Genomic DNA, 15922 nt, shown 5'->3' on the forward strand with positions numbered 1-15922 from the left:
AGCTTACTACTTATGCATACCAAATATGAAGTCTCAATCATTAATGGTTCAAAAGTTATAGCAAAGGTTAAAGTTTGCAGACAAACAGATAAACAGACAGACAGACAGACAGGACAAAAACAATATACGCCTCGGATCTTTCGATTCGGGCGCATAAAAATATATTGAGTTTCAAAACATAATTTGCGTAGCTTACGTCGATACTTTCAGTACTTTGATTTTAAGACGGGTTCACGCACACCTGACAACGCATAAAGTTTTATTTATAGTAAAGGGGTTTTCCAGAATTTCCAGAATAAAAGGGACAGCAGGAGATGTTTTCACCAGAGTTGCTTTAGAAGTAAGTGCTGACCTACCATTTAATTGTTTTATATTGGAATTGATATCATTTACAACAAACAATAAAACATTAACGTTATGTAGGGATAATTCACAGTACATCATATTAATTTGCCCAACAATCGGGATTTCCAAGAATAACTGTTTGAGTGGAAAAAATATTAAAAAACGAAACAAAAAATCAAAACGAAATTGAAATGGAATGGAAATGAACAGCCTACGTTATTTTCGAAGAAACAATAGTTAAGTTCAAAAGTCTAAAGACGTACAATTTACGTTCCGAAGTACAAAAATAAGTGTTTTTTCTCAGATTTTTTAAAGTATTGGTCCTACTAAATAGAGAACCTTGGAGAACTTGAAGTTTACATGATGATCTTGACATATTTTATGCATAATTGGGTTGATTTTTACTAAATAAATCCAGAGACATATATACATCTCTTATATGTCTCTGATAAATCAAATGTACATAAAACCATTTGTCATTTTGTGGTTTTTTTTTTTTCCAGAAGAAATATAGTGAAATATTTTATGACTTCCCGATCCCGATTGAATTTCAAAACCATTGTTTATTGAAATAATAATTTTTATGATTTATATCGCAATTTTACGATTATTTATCGCATTATTTTTTTTTTATTCTTAGCCACTTATTCTGATCTAAAACATATTAATTAAATAGAATTTTACGTGTATTTAAATTATTATTAATATATAGAAAAGGGGGTCAAATACGATTTCTTAATAAATATCTGACGCTATAGGCATTCACTTCATGTCTGTCGCACTGTATGCACTTTGCCCGCCATGTTCCCCCATCTTTTTTGAATTTTTTAAAAATATTAAAAATCAAACATATGATTAAAATTTTATTTCATTATCATGATTATCATAATTATTTCAAAGGTTATTATACATGTTAATTATAATGATTTTATTAAGTAATTTTAAATTGACTTTCAAAGTCTCTCAGTTTAGTCTTGGAGCCTGTTTTTCTTTTAATTAAAACGTAAAATGAAAGAGGATCATACCTGATGGACTATAAGATAATTTTTTAAACCAAAGCAGATACATACTAAGCTGCATTTAATTTACTGATTCGACTGTCACAGATTATGAAAAATTTGTCATATTTGTATGTCCCCTGCAGAGCCGGGATTACTTTACACACTGACTGTCTAATTCATTGTCTGTCTGTCAAAAAAATATCAGCATGACAGTCAACTTGAGCTTCACTTTTAATTGACCTATTTAGCCAAATATACCGCAGAAAGTTTAAATTTAACTTCAGTCTTTTGAATTTATGAGGCAGGGACTTGATCATATTGATAATGAACATTTATAAATTTTATTTTGACACTGTTTACAGTAATCAGTACCACAGTAACTGAAATTTAAGTATCATGAAAATAGGTACATCAGGATCAGTGTTCCAAAATGGATAATGTAGCAGTTACTAGACTAATATTTGTGGTATAAAAGTCACATCTTAGTATCTAGGAAGCACAACAAATCAATTGTGCTAGTAAGTTTTACACATCACAGTGCAATATTATGTCTCTTTGCTAAATCTACTATCCATGCATTTTTTATTTACTAGATGCTTGTTTCATGTTGATATACATTTAGTGCAGATTTTTTTCTTTTGTTCTAGATGTAATAATGATGAATAACCCAATGGATGTGATAACAACACCAGTTAATTATGGTGGCAGGACTCATCAGGTAAAACAAGGAACATTAAATTACTTTACTGAGCAATTCCACAAAAAAATGTTACATTTGTTCACTACTTACTTATTAATTTATCTTTGTATATTTCCATTTTGCTTTCTCTGTGATAACTCTTTGAAAGTTAGCTGAGTTGATTTCTTGATCATTCTACTCAGTGGAATGTAAATTTTGCTAAGCGATAGGTTTGGAACTTTAAGGAGGCCTAATCATGCTTATATGTATATAAATCTCATGTGGACAGGGAATGCTGAAATTTACATGGGAGTGATGTGTAAATTAAATCTATATTTATTTATAAGTGCGGTTTTCAAAGTCTAAATTTACTTTTTTAATTTCACAATGACATGGAATTATAAGGATCAAATTTAATATTACTGTCTAGTTACTAGTTAGTATAGTATGCCAGGGACATCAATGATATATATATAGTTGGAAGCATGGGATATACTAGAAATTTATGCATATGGACCTTAGCCTGTTATGCATAGTGATGGGAATTGGTAAGAATTTCATAATCGATGATTGGGTTACTCTAACTAACTAATTATCTATTATAATCGGACATGTAAAAAGTATATCAATTTATACAAGTAAATGGTAAGATTGGGTAAATAACGACTTTCTGTGGTGATCCAGTTGGTCCTTTGTTCATTTTATAGAACCAAAAGTACGCCCATGCCCAGAAACATGCTTTGTTATTCGGATAGAATTTTATACAAGAGTTTGTTTATCTGCACCATTACGTTACACAAATAAGCCAAAAGCAATGCTGTGGATGGAAAATTAGGGTTAAAAACTACAACGCTTGTAAATTAAAATAATAAACCGATTTATCAGAATTTTAAAAATGCAATCGATTGCTTGGATTATGTCAGCAATCGACTGATTTTCGATTATAATCGATGATTGGAACACCACTAGTTATGCAAATTATCCCATGTTTCCAACATAGTTGATGCCCTTGCATACTTTACTACACTGTATCTAGACAATGATTCTTTAAGTCAACATCATCTATTTATTTATTTTTAAAATCAATGACATTCATTTGCTAATTAAATCTCAACATACAGTTGTGTATAGCTGGGACTGTATAATGCATTCATGTTTTTTATCATGATACATGTATTCAGTAGGGATGTCAACGAGTACCCGGTTAACCGGGTACTCGATCGAACGTCCGAGTATCGAATACTAAAATCGGTACTCGGTTACTCGGATGTATATTTTTGAATATTTCTAATCTTATTTATTAATGCATTAAACAATCCGTTTTAAAGCGTAAAATGCTCATTGAACTTGTACATACAGTAATTAGGGTTTACTACGACTCTAAATGACCGTTATCGCCTGTGGCAGTGTTTAATATACAGTAATTATCGTGACCAAGTACCTGGGGTACCTGGCTTTTCTCACCTGCGGCTGCCTTCTTCCCTTATTTTTTGTTTGGCTTTAATTATTTGTTTTCACTGAACATCGTTTAAGATCCATTATGTTTAAATAAATTAGATAATTTCGTCAATTCTCCGAGAAGCCGTAAATTTTCAGGAAAAGAGCGGATGATATTACACGTGTGATTGTTGATATGGTTGTGTTTGATTACATGCCAATACAACTGGCTGAAGGCAAAGGCTTTAAAAAAACTGATGTCCATCGTTGCATCAAACTACAAAATACCGTCCCGTAATACTATATAAATCTCGGATCGAACAAGTGTACTAAAATTGTAAATCCGCTCTATTAGGAGAACTTGATCAAGTTCAAGTTGATACTGTACGTAGCTCTGACGACTGATACCTGGTCGTCAAACGCGACAAGGAGTTACATTATACAATTACGCAGCAGATTATTTTTTTAAACAAAAACACTGTGAACAACTTATGATTTTATTTCTTGTGTTTATCTGATAAATAAATTGAATTTAAAAATTGTTATATTAAATTTCATCGGGCACGAAGTGCTCATCATTATTACAACAGAAATACATTTACGGATAAGCTAACCTCCTGTAAGTGCATCTGGTTTTATTTCTACAAGAGTTTACAATGTTTTACAGTCTTCAATTTACATACACTTTTACCGAGTACCCGGGTACTCCGTAACTCGATCGGAAAAACGTCCGAGTAACCGAGTATTGAAAATTGACCGATTTGACATCCCTAGTATTCAGTTTTAACCTTCATAGTGTACGTACTACATTAACTTTCATGTACATGAATAATTTTAAAATTTACATGTGTCTTTTCATTGAACTGTTTTGAAATTAGAAATTTGGTGCTCTATAAATGAAGAAAAAATATTTAAATGATGATTGTTAAAGTGAAGTAAATTAATTATTTTTTAGCAAAATTTGGAAAAAAATAAGAAACACTATACAAATGGAGAAAATATGATAAAATTTGGAAAAATCCTTGAATGTCTTGTGGAAAATGATGGAAAACCGCCAGACAATGACAGAATATATTTCTCTGAACATGGAGATAATAAACAGCAAATGAATATTGTAGTGTTCCGTCCAACACAACTCCAGCATGAAAAAATTCACGAATTACGATTTTTTGAAAAAGAGAAAAGTGAAACACTCACACAAGATGAGCTAACAGATTATATAGGAAAAAGATTAACTAAAGAAACCAGTGATGAAAGCCTAATAGCTGTATTAGATATGATAAGAGTGACTTCAAATCCGCAGGAAGTCTTGAAAATTTTGAACAAATGTTCTACATCTTCAAAAGTTTCTATTCAAAAGAGAAAATTGGCAGTATTTCAAAAAACGCTCAGAAATAATGAAGGTTATCTAAAAAAATCAACTGTAATACACTTTCAAATTGATATAGAATCTGATGACACTGTTAAGTCCAAAATTCAGAAAGCCATCAAAAATATTGAAGGTCTGAGAAAGACTGAGTATTCTCAAAGTGATAGTGATAAAGAAGAAAATCAAATATTTGATCAGTTTATTGGAGAAAAAGCTGACAAAACAAAAGATGAAGATGAAAGAGATTTCTTGAAAAAGCCATTGACTGATGAACTTAAATCTGAGAGTATAAAAACACTGAAAGAAAGATTAAGGAAATTTATAAAAGATGACGAACATTGGCCAATGAACTCTATACAGAAAGTACCTCTAAGTTCAGTTCCCCCTCTGTGTAGATCACCTATTTTTTTATTAACTGAAAGCAAGAGACATATGATGGAAGAACATGGTCTTCACTTTTCAAATGAGGAGGTGATGTTGCCATTTCTTACTATAGCTCTAAATGAAGCTCTGGAAAAGAAAATTCATCTACGACCAAAAGTAATACCAAAGCGGGTCATGATGCCAGAAGACGTAATATTTGAACATTTATCATTGTTTAAACATTCTGGAATACCCCTGACAATTATGACATACCATTTCTTTCAAGAAGTGAATGGGATGATGGAAAACCACTTCAATCGGCTGGCTTCATTTAAGGACTGGCCACTGAGTGCTCCAGTGTCTGCACTACGGTTAGTGGACTCTGGCTTTTACTTCGATGTTCAGAAATCTTCAGTGGCATGCTATGCCTGTAAACTTCACATTGAAACTAGAGAATTAAGTTCTCTCTTGGAAGGTGATACTGTTCTGAATATGCATTTGAGATTGTCAGAAAATTGTTTTCATGCTCTTCAACAGAAGAAAGATAAGGAAGGTATAGGAAATTTTGTTTTACCATTTCATAAGCCAAAAAGTGAAATGAACACTGGTATCTTCAGTTCCAGTATTCATGGTGGTCTACAGATAGAGAATAGCAACCCAGTCCCTGAAATGAAAAATTTAGGAATAAGTGAGAAAAATGGTTCAAATACCCACAATATTTTTCAACCATACATTGGGGCAACTAGTGAAAATATCAATGTACAACAGCAAGACAAAATATCTAACATAACACGGGATTTCTTTTTCAATAAAAATGAAGAAACTTATCCTAAATATGACAGTGGATACAATTCACAGAAGGGTATCTCTCATCCAACAGAGAATGTGTCAGATGCAAGAGGACTTCCAATTCAGACAGCGAGCACAGATTCCTTAAGCTACATGGCCATGCTCAGTGAAGATCACCTTCAACCACATTCACTATTTGGAGAAGACACCATTGCTGCCACTGCAGAGTCATTAGAGATGGAAACCACCCCATCACCAGGAATACCAATCCATGACTCAAATGAAATAAAGAAATCTTCAACAAATGCATCCTTATTTGATACCATAGCCACAGAAGAAGAACCATCTTACTCCATGAGGCATCCAGATTACAAAACTGTAGAATCCAGATTGAGAACCTTTGTCTTCTGGCCCTTCAATGATAAACAGAATAAAGTATTGTTGGTGCAGTGTGGGTTTTTCTTCACTGGTCAGCAGGACATTGTAAGGTGCTTTGCCTGTGATATTGGTCTGGCTGAGTGGGACGAAACAGATGACCCGTGGTCAGAGCATGCCAGGCACTCACCGCACTGTAAATATCTCAAAAAAATGAAAGGACAGGACTTCATTAATCGTGTACAGCAAGAATGGAGAAAAGTAAGTTGACTGGTTGAAGAAAAACATTAATTATGAGTTTATGATAGATAAAAAGAGTAACTTCATCATTTCATATATATTATTGACACATCTACTACATGTATAATTAAAAAAAACATAATCTTATGTTAACTTGGCAGAATGAAAGAAAATTGAATGGAAACTCTATTTACATTATATTTAGTACATAAAAGCAGTTTATATCTGCAGATTAATATTAAGAATTTGGTTTTGATCTTTAAGTTCTTTTTGTGAATTTCATTTAGATATATAATCCTAAAACTCCTCAAATGCAAGATTTCAACAGACGATTAGAATCGTTCCAAACAGACAAATGGCCATCCTCCATCACCCAGACTCCAAAACAAATCGCTGAAGCTGGATTTTACTTCACAGGTACCTTCATAAATAAAAAATGCTCCAGAACAAAGAGGTTATTTCATTACTAGATTATCTTTAATATAATTATTATTGAACAATATTGTTTGTTAAGTTCAGTTCATCAGATTTGATGCAATACTGTTTGACCTTTGACCTAGGTGAGGAGGATGCAGTCCGATGTCATTATTGTGATGGGGGATTACGGGAGTGGGAACCAGGTAAGATGATTGTAATGATCTACATAATCTGATAATGGATAAATTATATTTACTATGTTTTGAATGAGTTGTTGCTAACTGTAGTTGTCTTATTGTTGTGCTAAGGTGATGACCCTTGGACTGAGCATGCTCGATGGTTTCCATTCTGTAAGTTTGTTATGAAGATCAAAGGGATACAATTCATTGATGAAATTCAACAGAAATATGAGATGGTAAGTTAATGTATATCATTATGATAATTTCTTTAAAAAAACAAAAATCTGGGTTTGACCTTGAAAAAAATTCTATCTTAGTTTATAAATGGGTTCTAATGAATGAAAAAATTCTAACGCTGAAATCTGAAAGTGTTATTTATTTTCAAGTAAATTAGAGGCCAAAACATATCTATATTACTTTAGTTCATTTAGTAAAAAAGTTTTAAGGATATATTTGGATTGAAAGGTCACATTTATTTGTACACTGTACATGTATATAATTGTATGTTTACATAGGGAGCAGGCAATTTGGATTCCTTGCCTCAGTCAGGATGTAACACTGCTGGTATGATTCTATACATTTATCTCCAAGTATTTTATATGAAATTTCAATCATGATAAAATTTTGCTTGAATTTAATTAATCCTCTGTGAGAGTAGATAATCATTTGCCCTTCCTATGTTAGGTCCTGGAAAGCCCAGTGAAGAGGACAACAACCCTATTTGCTCACAAGCTGCCAGGAGTCTTATCAGCATGGGGTATTCTAAGGTCAAAGTTCAACATGTCATTGACAGATTCGTTGCAGAAAAAGGTACATTGATTGTAGTTATACAAATTTTCAGTCCATAACCTTGTATACTGTAAAATCCTCATCGTTTGTGGGGGATCAATGTTCATTGATTTCATAGGTTACCTTTATCACTGAATTTACAGCCCCACTGCTTGTTATTTTGTCAATATAGATTTATTAATTGAATCATATAAGTATACTTGGTACTCATGAAATTACCTCCCCACTAACCCAAAATATGTTGTTTAAAGCAGATCTTTGAAACAAACATGTGTATTTTTTTTTATTTTAGAATGTTCACTGATCAGATAATATATGCACATTTTATTAAATCAGGACACAATGACTATACTACCAGCAATCTTTTGGACTTATTGTTGGAAATGGAGGATAAAGGGGAAACATTTCCTCCTGAAGCGACGGTCCAACCACAGTCCAAGCCTACCTCTCAAGGCCCAGGGAACATAGCATCATTTACAGGTAATTAACAAGGAGGTCTTCAATTCAGTTGAATTTGTTTTCACGTGCTCTCTCTCTTTGTCTTATTTACGTACAGGAGTAAAATAATGTCTACATCTAAAGTAAGGTTTGGAAAGATAAAGTTATTTGCAGTTAATTTAAGCTAGAATGCAGTAGAGCTGAGTCTTGTTCGAGACTTTCCTTTAAAGTTCTGTACATTTGCATATGTTCTAACGTGTGTGTAATTCCTGTCTTTCAGAAACCTCAGAAAGTGAACAAGGTGAGTGTCAGATTATGTACATATAAATGAATAATTGGCAAAGTATTCTACATGATCAAAGAATTATTTTTGTGAATTGTTTCCAATGGTGGTGAACATGATCCAACACTCTTTACCTGCTTGCAGTCATATGGATCAATCTGATTTGAAATTTTGCCAGAATGAGGAAATATATAAATAAATAGTTCACATTTCAATGATTCCTTTATAATTAAAGCTGATTTACTTATAACTAGTTCATATATTGCATGATAAAAAATTATTATGCACGACACTCATTTCTTTGTAGAATTAGACCCAGAAATCATTGAAGAAGAAAACCAGAGACTGAAGAAACAGTTACTGTGTGTTAAATGTGAGAAGTCAGAGAGGGTCATTGTGTTCACGCCCTGTGGCCACAGGCTAGTCTGTAAACCCTGCTCTGAACCAATGAAGAAATGCATCAAATGCAAGAAAAAGATACAAAAGAAAGTCAAAACATTCCTATGCTAACCAGAATTTAGGCCATTCCATGTAGAAATATCCTTTATAATTGTTATACATTTATATTATTATAATTATTATACTCTATTGGAAAAATATTTCAACAAGCTATATACACTTGCATATGTATTACACATGTAAAGGATATTTTGGCATGGGATGGCCTAAAAAGGATTTCTATGCAAACTTCATTGAAAGTGCCCTGCTCGCTGAATCACCAGCTCTTGTAAAGCTTTCCTCAGTCTACACCCCCTCAATAGTAGACTGAGAAGTTCATAGCACCAAGAGATTTCTTGTAGAGTCATAGCTGCAATAATGTAGCCCTCTCTGATCTTTTTTTAATCTGTTGTTTCCTCTCCTAAATTAAAAAAAAGGGAGAGGGCTACATTAATGCAGCTAATAAAGACATTGTCCCAACAAAGATCTAGAGTCATACCATAAGTCGGAAGATCAAACAGTAGATTTTAAAAAAAAAATGCCAGAATATAATTTGTACGTTATACATGTTATAGCAATAAACATTGAAGTTCAAAGATTATAACACCAAGAAGTGAAAAAAGTCAGAAGTCGTAACATTAAGAAATGTGAAAAAAAGATCATTATGACAAGAAGCTAGTTCATAGCTGAAGAAAAATAACAGTTCATCAGAAGTTAGGAAAGTCTATAGTTATGAAACATTAAAAAGGCTTGGAGCCAGAGCATCAGTTAGAATAAAAATATAAAATTTGCTGTAATTGATTCATGCAATATAGACATACTGTGAAAGATGTAAGAAAAAGAAAGCTAATTAATGATTGACCAATTTGGTTTTGGTGATATTTCTGAGATATCAATGAGCAGTTTATTTTTCTGTAAAAATCAGGAAAAAATATTGAATAATTAGTTGTAGATGATAACTAAAATATCGGAGCAATTAGAAGACCATAGGTATGGTAAAAATGACATTTTTAAGAGTTTTTAAAATTCACTACCTTTGTGGGTATTATAAAATGAAACTGAAATAAGCATATTTATAAAAAAAATTGCTTTGGTCATATATTATTACTGGTAAGTATTTTCATACAGTACTTTGGCAGTAACTTGTACACAAGTTGTCTTACTTTTAGTGTAGTTTTAACATTTAGTCAAATTAAGACTGGTTAAGCTGTGAACAATGTTATATTTTATTTATGGAATTATTGTATGTTGTGCAGTAAATACACTTTTTTCCTCAATGGTAACTTTGTGGACATAAAAATGTACCCTAAACAAATAAAAAAAAAACAATAAAGAAAAAATTACAACAAAAGAATTGAAATGTAAAATAGATAATTTTTTTTTAATAAATTTACATTTTTCTGTTGATGGTGACTGGTCAACTTGTAATATGGATAATTTGAAAAGTTAGCTGCCAGAGTGCTAATTTCTTTATTCAGATCATCATTAAAGTAACATTGTATTTTAAGAAGTGCTTATGGTAAGTTCATGTTCATAAGATGCACTAAAGTGTACATCCCATTGAGATATAATGAGGTTTGACTGTATAAATATTCTTCATTTGAAAAAAAAAAATTTTTAATACATAAATGGCTAGTTACATGCATTATATGCATTTACTTGTTCATGTATGAATTTTGTAACTCATGTGAAACCTCTATACATCAGACATAATTTTTCATCTAATTCTTGAGAGAATTTGCGTATATTTGAATATAAGCTCTATTCTCTGACATTTACAAGAAGCTTCAAGGATAACTAAATTTCACTCGATACAATTTTACACAAGTTTATCAAGGATATTTTTCTGTGATTTGTGTCTGCATATTTCAAAGTAATTGGTGCAATTAATGTTTATTTTTGATTCAAAATAAATTGCATATTATGAACTTGATCTGATCTCTGTGTATTATTTTAGGACTGAGATACTATTCCAACAAAATGTGTTTGTGAAAGACTACATGATGCCCCCGTATGGCAACATAGCAAAGATTAAACTTTTCTTAAATGCAAATGTAATACATTGGTACCCAAAGTAGGGTATTCTCACTGGAAATACAATTGTAAAATATGAAGGTAGGCCAAGGTTAAAATTCATTCATATTTCATAAGTATGCAAATCTTCAAGGCCAAAAGGTCAAGGTAATTGGTATCCAATGAAAGGACTTGCCACAAAAACACATGTGAAGTATGGAAGCCCCTGCCCTAACCCTTCAAAAGGTTTTACCAAGGTTTAAAATTTTAAAAAGTAGGTCAAACTCCACGGTCAAAATTCTTGATATCAAATGAAAGGTGTTGTCACAAGGATTAACAAGATGTGTTTGTGAAACACTGGCAATACAATTCTGAAATATGAAAGTAGGCCAAGGTAAAGTTCTTTCAAAAGAACGAAATATCCAAGGTCAAAAGATCAAGGTAATTGGTATGGAATGAAAGGTCTTGCCACAAAAATACATATGTGAAGTATGGAAGTCCTAACCCTTCAAAAGTTATGGCTAAGGTTTAAAAGTTTAAAAATAAGTCAAACTCCAAGGTCAAAGGGTCAAAGTCGTTGATATCAAATAAAAGTTCATGTCACAAGGATTAAATATTTAAATTATGAAAGCACTAGCCTTAACCCTTTAAAAGTTATGGTCAAGATTTGTTTTTCAAAAGTAGGTCAAACTCCAAGTTCAAATGGTCAAAGTTCTTGGTATCAAATGAGGGGTCTTTTCACAAGTTTTACACATGTGAATTAAGTATGAGATCACTAGCCCTTGGCGTTCAAAAGTTATGGCTAAGGTTAGTTTTTTCATAAGTAGGAAAATCTCCAAGGTCAAGGTGAAAAGGTCGAGGTAATTGGTATCCAGTGAAAGGTCTTGCCATAAATAATATATATGTGAAGTATGGAAGCCCTAGTCCTAACCGTTAGGAAGGTATAGCCAAGGTTAACAATTTTGAAAAGTAGGTCAAACTCCAAGGTCAAAGGGTAAAATGTTTTTTGCTATCAAATGAAAGGTTTTGTCACAAAGGATTAAATATTAAAGTAAAGTATGAAAGCATTAACCCTAATCCTTTAAAAGTTATGGTCAAGGTTTGCTTTTTAAAAATGGGTCATACTCCAAGGTCAAGGTGAAAGGGTCAAAGTTCTTGGTATCCAATGAAGGGTCTTCTCACAAGGATTACATATGTGAAGTATGAAAGCACTAGCCCTTACAATTTAAAGGTTAAGGCCAAGATTAAAGTTTTTTCATAAGTACAGAAATCTCCCACAAAGAATACATGTATGAAGTATAAAAGTCCTGGTATGTACTGTTCAAAAGATATGGTCAAAGTAAAAGTCAAGAATTTTTTTGGTAATTTTTTGTGTAAAAGTGGGTCAAACTCCAAGGTATAAAGGTCAAATTTGGTGGTCTTTTCACAAGGAATACAAGGAATGTGAAATTTGAAAGTCATAGCTCCACTAAATCAAAATTTATGGGCAAGGTTAAAGTTTTTGCGGACAAAGAGACAAACAGCTAGACATACAGACGGACGGACACGACAAAAACTATATACCCCCCGAAACTTTGTTTACTGGGGCATAAAAATTACCTTCAAAAGGCATACTTGCTACTCAGTAGTCAGGTAATCAAAATGTTTATGAATGTTGATTGTTGGTAACCTACCTACCTAGTCCTTTTTATGCCCTCAAGTGAGCTTTTTCTCCCCTGCTTTCGCAAAAGCGAGGGGACATTTTAAATCTAATTCGTTTTTCAGTCAGTCAGTCTAGCTGTCTGTTTGTCCATCCGTCACAAAAACTTTAACCTTAATTGCTCATAACGTTTGATTTAGAGGAGCTATGACTTTCATATTTCACATGTGTATTCCTTGTGACAAGACCTTTCTTTGGGTACCACCAAATTTAACCTTTCGACCTTGACCTTGGAGTTTGACCCACTTTTACACAAAAAATCCAAACTTTTACTTTGACCATAACTTTTGAATGGTAGATGCTAGGGCTTTCATATTTCACATCAATCACATCATCTCGGGTCTTTCCTTCAGAGATCGGGAAAGCAACTTCGAATGTATTAACATCACTGGGTGTTAAAAATTCATACATTTCCTGTTTAATTGAATATAGGATTGAAGCGGCTAAAAGTCCCTTTTCTTGTATATTTAGGTAATACCATTTAATACATTCAATAAGTTAAACTCCATACTCCACAGACAAGAGGTCTTCCAACATTTATTTCAAAGTTTGTGAAAAATGGGGAGGGGTTGTCATGGCGCCTATGTAGTACATTCGAGGTCGTTTTTCCGTTAGTTGGAAAGGACAGAAAAGTTGCGATTGATTTCACATATATATTCTTTGTGGCAAGACCAACATGTTTGACCTTGACCTTGGAGATTTCCGTTGTTATAAAAAAAACTTTAACCTTGGCCTTAACTTTTGCTAGCTTAACTTTAAGCTAGGGCTTTTATACTTCACATATATAATCCTTGTGATAAAACCCTTTATTGGATACCAACAACTTTGACCCTTTGACCTTGACCTTAGAATTTGACCTACTTTTTAAAAACTTTAACCTTGGCCATACTTTTGAGCGGTTCTGACAAGGGCAGTCATACTTCATGCACATATGTAATACTTGACCTTTCATTGAAAATAACAAGAGGCCCATGGGCCACATCGCTCACCTGAGCACTTAGGGTAGGAAAAAGTAGAAAATGGCTTTTTATTGTAAAGTTTAAATCCAAAAGTAGTCCCATGACCAATCATGGATTTGCTATTTTTTAGAAAATGATTTTTAAAGAATTTTCCTATATATATCTTTAAAAACTTTCGTCGGCCACTTTTGCCCCGCCCTACCCCTGGGGGTCATGATTTGAACAAACTTGAATCTACACTACCTGAACATGCTTCATAATAAATATGATGAATTATGGCTTTGTCATTCTTGAGAAGATTTTTAAAGAAATTTCCTATATGTTTCTATGAAAAACTTTGGTCGGCCATTGTGGCCCCGCCCTACCCCCGGGGGTCATGATTTGAACAAATTTGAATCTGCACTACCTGAGCATGCTTCCAAATAAATATGATGAATTATGGCTTTGTCATTCTTGAGAAGAAGATTTTTAAAGAATTTTCCTATATGTTTCTATGTAAAACTTTGGTCGGCAATTTTAGCCCCGCCCTACCCGGGGGGGGGGGGGGGGGCATGATTTGAACAAACTTAAATCTACACTACCTGAACATGTTTCCATATGAATATGATGAATTATGGCTTTGTCATTCTTGGTAAGATGTTTAAAGAATTTTCCTATATATTTCTATGTAAATTTTTGGTCGTCCATTGGTCCGCTCTACCCCCGGGGGTCATGATTTGAATAAACTTGAATCTACACTACCTGAGCATGCTTCCATATAAATATGATGAATTATGGCTTTTTCATTCTTGAGAAGAAGATATTTAAAGAATTTTCCTATATATTTCTATGTAAAACTTTGGTCGTCCATTTTGGCCCCGCCCTTCCCCCGGGGGTCATGATTTGAACAAACTTCAATCTACACTACCTGAACATGCTTCCATATAAATATGATGAATTATAATATGTTATTCTTGAGAAAAAGATTTTTAAAGAATTTCCCTATATATTTCTATGTCAAACTTAGGTCGGCCATTTTGGCCCCGCCCTACCCCCGGGGGTCATGATTTGAACAAACTTGAATCTACACTACCTAAGAAAGTTTCCCCATAAGTTTAATCTTTCCTGGCACAGTGGTTCTTGAGAAGAAGATTTTTAAAATATGCCACCAAATTTTCATCAATTCCCAATTATCTCCCCTTGAATGAGGGCGTGGCAATTCATTTGAACAAACTTGAATCCCCTTTACCCAAGGATACTTTGTGGCAAGTTTGGTTGAAATTGGCCCAGCGGTTCTTGAGAAGAAGTCGAAAATGTGAAAAGTTTACAGAGAGACAGACAGCTAGACAGACGGACAGACGGACGCCGGACAAAATGTGATCAGAAAAGCTCACTTGAGCTTTCAGCTCAGGTGAGCTAAAAAAAACATTGACCCTAGAGTTTGACCTACTTTTAGAAACCTTATACGTTGACGATAATTTTTGAACGATTTGGGCAAAGGGCTTTCATACTCCACCTATGTAATTCTTGTGGTAAGACCTTCCATCAAATTTGACCTTGACCTTGGAGTTTGACCCATTTTTACACATTAATTCCAAACTTTTATTTTGGGTATGACTTTTGAACGGTAAATACTAGGGCTTTCATATTTAACATACGTATTCTTTCATTGGATACCAATAACTTTGACCTTTTGACCTTGGAGATTTCCGTACTTATGCAAAAAAATATTTTTAGCCATAGCTTTTGAACGGTAAGGGCTAGGGCTTTCATATTTCACAAAGATGTTATCCTTGTGACAAGACTTTTCATTGGATACCAACAACTTTGACCCTTTGAACTTGACCTTGGAGCTTGACCTACTTTTGAAAAACTTTAACCTTGGCAATAACTTTTGAACGGTTCGAGCAATGGCTTTCCTAAAAAAAAATCTTCGAATTGTGTTATGTTTTGCCGCATTTAAGGAAATTTGAAAAAGAAATATGTGTAATTAAGGTAGTCCGATCCTCAGGTTCATAAAAGCAGTTTAAAAGTATAATCGAAAATGCTCATAAAAATTTCTGTGAATCCCCAAAGTAATGTAAATTTACCCACAATATTGCTCTCTTTAGAATTAAACATTAAAGTCAT

At 33.2% G+C, this 15922-nt stretch overlaps 1 protein-coding gene across 1 annotated transcript; it reads left to right on the plus strand.

Annotated features, from left to right (window-relative positions):
* The first annotated feature begins 2006 nt into the window (after nt 1-2006).
* LOC134277573 (uncharacterized) lies at nt 2007-9247 on the plus strand. Its single transcript, XM_062759897.1, has 10 exons — nt 2007-2064; nt 4418-6619; nt 6886-7015; nt 7159-7218; nt 7324-7430; nt 7710-7758; nt 7879-8004; nt 8320-8463; nt 8702-8722; nt 9012-9247. The coding sequence occupies exons 1-10, from the start codon at nt 2017-2019 to the stop codon at nt 9212-9214; spliced, it is 3090 nt and encodes a 1029-aa protein (XP_062615881.1). The 5' UTR covers nt 2007-2016; the 3' UTR covers nt 9215-9247.
* Nucleotides 9248-15922: the final 6675 nt, after the last annotated feature.

This window comes from Saccostrea cucullata, unplaced genomic scaffold (assembly GCF_032062105.1).
Source record: "Saccostrea cucullata isolate Sc308-1 unplaced genomic scaffold, CSIRO_AGI_Scuc_v1 ctg1335, whole genome shotgun sequence".
Classification (NCBI taxonomy): domain Eukaryota; kingdom Metazoa; phylum Mollusca; class Bivalvia; order Ostreida; family Ostreidae; genus Saccostrea; species Saccostrea cuccullata.